This window comes from Coenobita brevimanus, chromosome 21 (assembly GCF_032717465.1).
Source record: "Coenobita brevimanus isolate Jiangsu-jjx chromosome 21, ASM3271746v2, whole genome shotgun sequence".
NCBI lineage: Eukaryota > Metazoa > Arthropoda > Malacostraca > Decapoda > Coenobitidae > Coenobita > Coenobita brevimanus.
This window is the reverse complement of record NC_136974.1, coordinates 4,220,962-4,228,035: the sequence shown is the minus strand read 5'-3', so window position 1 is coordinate 4,228,035 and position 7,074 is coordinate 4,220,962. Positions and strand designations below refer to the sequence as shown.

The window sequence follows — 7,074 nt, the reverse complement described above, 5'->3', positions numbered from 1 at the left end:
CTAGTAGGACGGGGGAGATGGTGGCTGGTAGGTCTGGGGAGATGGTGGCTGGTAGGACGGGGGAGATGGTGGCTGGTAGGTCGGGGGAGATGGTGGCTGGTAGGTCGGGGCGGCTGGTGGCTGGTAGGACTGGGCGGGTGGTCCGTAAGACTCCTGGGGGGGTTGAGCCTCGCCCTCGTACTCAACCTGCGCCACAAAACCGGAGTCGCCATTCACGTTGTAGGTCACCCTCTGGGTGCGACCGTCGGGCAGCAGAACGTAATACTGACCATCAGTGTTATAACCATCGCGTTTCTCGTTGTGGCCGAAGTCGTTGCTGGAGTAATCGTCCTTCACTGACCACTGGAAGTCGTACTTGGGTGGACTCTGGTGAGGTGTGGGAAGAAGCATCTTGTCAGCAACGGAAAATAGCTCGAGAGAAAAATATGACAAATCCTTGTTATATGTTGCCATATTATGCTTTTTTGCTTTAGTTTCTCAGTACGATGCATTAATACTATCACAAAAATTTCACTGGTGTATATTAAGTTGATAAAAAATAAGCCATCCCGATAATTTACAGCACCCAAGGTATAGAAAATGTTGTATATTTTGTAATGCATAGCTGACAAAAAGAGGTAAACCGTTTTACTGTTGGTTAGGAAAGACCTCGAAAAGATGAGCGACTAAGAAGAGTTTCTGTAATATGACATCTACAGGTACGTATAGTAAGAACTAACTGGTATTGCTGGCCAATCATTTTACTCGTCCTGAATATTCTGGGCATGCATAAATCTCTAGACACAGAGCTGTTTATTGTGTTTACCTGAATGTACACAAATGAATGAAAGATGCAACATTCTCTATAGGATTATTTTCTACTTCATGCTATCGCTGTTTTTCTGACGATAATATTCCATTGCCTCTTACCTCGGGTTCTGGCTGGCCGTAGGTGGGCTGGGGTGCGCCGTAGGTGGGCTCGGGAGGACTGTAAGATTGTGGTGGAGGAGTGTTCTCAGCAGCGGCCACGGCCACCAGAGCCAAGAGAACAACCTGCAGTAGACGTAGTGACAAGGAGGCTTGTTGCTAGAGGAGAGTCGGTTAGACAAACAAATAATTTTTACTAAGTCACAGTTTCCCATAGCCCACGACACGATATACGCGAAATTTGAACGAGGTCCTAAATATAATGTTAGGTGAAGAAGAATGTAGAAATATAGGAACACACACACACACACACACACACACACACACACACACACACACACACACACACACACACACACACACACGTACACACGATTATAGTGGGGTCAACGTAGCCAAAGTCATCTCGTAAACCAAGTTCATCACGCACATCCTCAGGAAACTTGTTTTTAAATGAAGATGTGGATTAAAGATTTTCTTTAAATCTTGGGTGTTTTTTTCTTAGCCCAGGAACTGATACTAATCTGAAAAACTTTGACGTTACAAATAAACGAAGCATAAGTTTGAAAATTAATATAAAAAATATTTTAGCCTCTTTGTTTTAGCCTCTTTAAAACTGACCAATTCCACAGTAACTGTTTATATGTCAATATGAATCTTTTTTCAGTGGCGCAGAAGGTGATGATAGTTATATAGTGAGGAGATAATTCTGCTGTGAATTGCAAAGTGGCCTAATTCTGTGTCACCGTACTTTGCAGAGCATGTTGTTGATCTGTGATGGGAGGGATAAGAAATGATGCCCAGTACAGCCTGCCTCGCCCTTATATACTGCCTTCCCCACCCTGGGTGTGGCGTCGCTCCTCATGGCACTACCAAGCCCAAGGTCAAGGTGGCAAGAGTAAAGAGGGAGTTTAACCTGAATATGGATTAAACTTATGTAGATCACGGATTAGAAAAAGTGTTGGGGAGGAATCTAGGAGAATTCATATAGTTGATGGTAATTTTTAAATTCTGAAGCCAGTTGGACTACGAAGTGACAGGAGTTAACTGGTTTGCTTCACTGTATTATAAAATGTTCATGCACCTTATGCATTCACTCACCGTCCAGTCCGTGTTTGTAATCTTAAAGAATCCTACATTCATAATCTTTCCGTTGTATAACCACTACCACTAGCTCACATTCGAAAAGTCTCTCTTGAATTGAATAAAGTATGGTGATAATAAGAAGGAGCATTGAGACAGCGCATGACCCGGGGCTTAGGCTTGGTGAATGACCTTTGACTATGCTCTATGACTCTGACCTTTGAGTGATTGGCCTCTAAGTTGAAATACTTCATCTTTGCGTGACCATTAACTCGCCCACTAAGTCTGGTCGAAATTGGATCAAGTGTTCAAGTAGACTTTGACATGTGATCATAAACTTTGACTTGTTGTTGTAAAAATTGAATAATTTAATCTTTGGATGACCCTAAACCGTACCATAAAAGTTTCGTCTGATATGAATTAAACTTTTTGGCTTTAATAACAGAGAGCTTAATCTTATCAGCTGCCCCTCACCCTCCCTTTCCACCAAGTATGGTCTGACTCGGATGAAAACTGTAAAGGTTGACTTATTCCTAAACCTTTTACCGTTGACTTTTTGGGCAAGATCTGCCATGCATCAGACGCAGTGTAGAATGAAATGCCACTGAGAAGAAATACAAGTGACTGGTTTTGTCATTTTGTAGTTAAAGGGGTCTAGGAAAGAAAATGAAAGAAGACTGTGGAGAATAAGGAGTATTACCGATAGTGTATTAGCGTGTTAGCGTTATGTTCTAGCTACTTTTGATGTTTTAAGTATAAAGGAATCATAAGGATTAAAGATAGATGGTAACAGAGATTTAATACCTCTGTATGGTAAGTGATGACAACCATCATCCACTCATCTAATGTAGTGCTGCCTTCTTATTCCTATGGTGACTCTATACAAGTGAAAAACGTACTGGTTTCATGTAGCCCCTGTCACACATGCGCGACTCAACGTCCAATCGCGGCCGGACTCAAGGTCGTGCCCAATTGGCTCCCACACCTCCCGACTGGCCCCGAATCTAATCTGCTCATGACTGCCTCACTACTGGTCATGACGTCCCCAAGAATGCGACCAGATCACAAGGCGACCACGAGGCGACCGCGAGGCAACCACAAGGTGACCATGGGGCGACAGAGCAACGAGTCTTCAAGTTTGAAATTGTAATGAATTTTTGTCAGCCATGACCGCCCAAGAATGCAACACGACTGCGTGACGCGTTCAGGGAATGGACAACGACCTCCCCCGAGCCTCCCTCAACCCCGCACCGACCCCCCCCACGATGGCAAGTGCGGGCCTCTCACGCTTTATACACTGCTCGCTCACTGGCACACAGTTGCCATGTGTGACTGGTGTTGCCAGATGGCGGACCGTGCCCGGTTTCCCGCCAACACTCTTGGCGCATTTTTTGCGTGGTCTGGGATCGATCCTAGCCCAGTTGTCGTGTGGTCTGCTTGCAGTTGTCACGTGGTCGTGAGCCATGATTCCGAATCGCCGACTGGACTGTCAAAATGCGTTGCATGGTCGGCTCGGGGTGTGGTTGTGGTCTGATCGTGGTTTGGTCGTGGTCGGCGACTCATTACGCAGTCATAACGTTTTTTTTTACGGCGACTGCACGCTGACACGCAACAAACGCATCACGACGCATCCAACTGAGCTAAGTCTGCTTCAGGACTGACCTACAACACTCCAGACTATGATGTAACTGTGATCCGACTTTTGGCAAGTCGTGAGGCGGGAAGGATTTTTTAACGTACGCATTAAAAATTAGTGAGGCTCGCAGAGTCGTTCCAACAGCTCACAATCGCCCTCCAGAGTCCGGGATTTGTCGAAGAATCAAGGGACGACCGATGACAAAAGCCGTTACGACCTTGAGTTGCACCGTGGTCGGGCCTTGAGTCGCTTATGTGTGACAGTTCTATAACGCTGGGTGACAACAATATAACCAAATAACTGGGTGATGTGGATCCTACTATGGCGCTTCTGTTGAGAGAGAAGAGACAAATGCGGCGTTCATCCAGTAACCAAACCTTCAGACGCTTCGCTGCTCCTTGCTGTGGCAGGGCGCTGCCTGCCAAGAGGAAATAGTGGTTCACTGAACGAGATGGCCCTGAAGGGGTGACTGCTTGTCTGCTGTTGATCGATTTGGTTGATCAAATGGACGGAGTTTATGCTACCACAATCACTATTAGTAGTACTTCTACTATTACTATTACTACTACTACTTCTAGTACTACTACTACTATCACCTCTGTGTTTAGAAGTTACGAAGGATTTTATTGTTATGGCTTCTGGATACGTTGGGGATATCTCTATTCAGAGTGTCTACTGACACATGAGAAAAAATAAATGATTATGGCGTATGGAATTGAGTAAAATGCCCGGCTTGGCGTATGATTCCGGAAACAAAGGATACGAGTAGTTAGTGATCTTTTGTAGTGGGTGTGGTGGCTGGAAGAAGAAAACTGGGTGAATGGCTGCATGAGGAGAATGGAAAGTAACAAAGAATATATCGTGGGACCCTATGATTATCTTGCACTTACTTTTCTTTGTTTCCTGTGTCTGACGTTTTCCTTGTATTACTTACACTCCCTTAGTCTCATGCCTCCAAGTATTAAAACACACACACACACACACACACACACACACACACACACACACACACACACACACACTGATATAAATACTCGTATACTATAGCTGCTGTCGGTTTGCAGGCAGGTTCATAACAAAAGAAAGTGTAGGAAAAGGTGTTTGGCGAGGCTCCAGCACCACACTATGTTTCCTTGAGTCACTGGAAACATCCACTACGTATAAATTTCAATTGATAGAAAGGACAACGCTTGGAAACTTTCTGTATTGGTGTTTGCAGATGATACTGTAATGTTAAGCGAAGACGAAGAGGAATTGTAATGCTTGCTGAATGAGTTTGGGAGAGCTTGTATGAAATGGAATCTAGAGGTGAATGTAGGAAAGTGTAAAGTTTTGGTCCTCGAGAGAAATGAAGTGACTAAAAGTACAGTGAGGTTGGTGGATGAGGAAATAGAAAATGTGAGTGGATTTACCTACTTGGGTAATGTGATGAGCAAGGACGGATGTCTGGAGGATGAAGTGCTTGAATTTGTACAACAAGGAAGAAAGGTTGTTGGTTCTTTGAATGCAGTGATAAGAGTCAGGGAGCAGAGCATGGAAGTGAAACAGTTACTACATGAGAGTATTGTGATACGAACTCTGGAGTATGGAAGTAAAGCTTGGACCTTGTTGGATGGACACAAGTCAAGAGTGAGAGCAGTGGAAATGAGCTACTGTATTTGAAAGGAGCATATGGAGTTACATGGAGACAGACTGACAAATAAGGAAGTGAAGGAGCGTTGTGGTGTGGATTTGAATGTATGAGAAATACACTGAGATGGTTTGGACATGTGTAGAGCATGGAGAGAGAGAGAGAGACTAACGAGGAGAGTGTATGTGAGTGAGGAGGAGGGAGGGAGAGGGAGGGGGAGGCCGAGGATGAGGTTCGCGGATGGAATGGAGAGGTATATGAGAGAGAGGGGTGTGAGCTGCGTGGAGGGTAGTGAAATGACGGGGGACAGGGCGACATGGAGGCGATATGTTTTTGGCCACCCCATAAGGGATTGAAACGACTGGCAATAGATAGATAGATAGATAAAAGTGTTTTCTATGGATATGTGACGATAGAATATTTCGATGAAATTATTTAACATTATTTTATGCAGGTCATTGACAAAGCTATATAATTTTATATTTTCGCAATATATTTGACTGTTAACATATTCGTGTCAAAAAATGGAGCAGAATTAGTGTTAGTTTCTGACAGTTACATGGCAGCAGGAATCTCATGTAATTTCTGATGTAGAAATTCATAATAACAGTACAGGACCACTTATTAGTACTACCCAAAATATCTTCATATTTATGAAATAATTTCTTATGAGCTCGACCTTAATCTGAGTGTCCACTTTTTCAGTACGATAATATCTATACGCTTGATGATGTTATTGTCAGACGAGGGTAGTCATGTGAAGGGAAAGTTCTTTTGATGGTGATGTTTCAGATATTTTTCGTTAAGAAGTTGTGTAGATTTTGGGGATACTTCTGGAAATGAAGTTGTTAGATCAGCCAAGTCCGTGTATCGTAACTGAATCCATTTGTACAGTAGTGGAACAAGACGATCCCTTGCCTGTACAGATGTAAGCAGTAATCGGTATCCCCCATCCCCCGAATGACACTCTTGATCTATCAGTCACCCAATGTGTTAATCCAGTAAAAGGTGGACACTAACGAAGCTCCTCCATGTCGCTGTCCTCTGCCATCAAACTGCTGTCTCTCCAACTTACACACCATCTCTCATGTAATTCTCCACCCCATCCCTCCATCTCATTATCACTGACTACTTATGTCCTTCACCTCATACTGCTCTATGCGTCATTTCACTATGGAGTCACTCTCACTCTTACCCTCTACTGCAGTTTCTTTCGCCTCAGAGTGCCTGGGCTGTTTGCTGGTCTGTTCCCTGTCTGCTGAAGAGGATACCAATTATTATTGCTTTTTGTATGCAATAATCAGAGAACATGGATTTGATGGTTCTGTCTGGTTTTATGCGACGTAATGGTTTTTGTTGTAATGGTATTATGATTTTGCTTTTTTCCTAGCCTTGACTGAATGAACTGATAGTTTGTCATTGCTGGTGTGTCAGAGTTATTCAGATATGGGTGATGGCTGCTGCTTGATATGCTGCAACATTCTCGTTTTTTTTCTTCTCTTCCATTTTGTTCCAGCTGACGCCAGACGGTATTATTTAGTTGAGTCATAGAAGCCTTAATGTCAGAGATGGATGTAACGCCTTATAAATGTAAAAAAAAAAAAAAAAAAGTTCTATCTCAATAGGTTAATGTTATACCTACAAGGACAAAGTGGAGTATCATTTGAGTAAACCAAACTTCATTAATGGGCATTTATTAGTAAAATAATTTATATATGCATAATACTTCTTTAACGGGAATCCGGTAACCTAGTCGTCATGATCGTTAAGCTTAAGCGCGGGCTAGTGCTAGCTGCTGGTAGGTCGGGGTGGGTGGTGG

At 43.5% G+C, this 7,074-nt stretch overlaps 1 protein-coding gene across 1 annotated transcript; it reads right to left on the bottom strand.

Annotated features, from left to right (window-relative positions):
* On the bottom strand, nt 1-3,454 carry LOC145392077 (uncharacterized). Its single transcript, XM_080266533.1, has 3 exons — nt 3,245-3,454; nt 910-1,065; nt 1-366 (listed from the first exon to the last, which is right to left on the bottom strand). The coding sequence occupies exons 1-3, from the start codon at nt 3,452-3,454 to the stop codon at nt 1-3; spliced, it is 732 nt and encodes a 243-aa protein (XP_080122659.1).
* Nucleotides 3,455-7,074: the final 3,620 nt, after the last annotated feature.

Bases quoted from the DNA above. Each gene is read 5' to 3' on its own strand.
- LOC145392077 (XM_080266533.1), bottom strand. From the start codon at position 3,454: ATGGCTCACGACCACGTGACAACTGCAAGCAGACCACACGACAACTGG. The intron at 1,066-3,244 runs GTCGGTGCGGGG...ACTCTCCTCTAG, and splicing joins CACTTGCCATCGTGGGGGGG to CAACAAGCCTCCTTGTCACT. The intron at 367-909 runs GTAAGAGGCAAT...ACACCTCACCAG, and splicing joins ACGGCCAGCCAGAACCCGAG to AGTCCACCCAAGTACGACTT.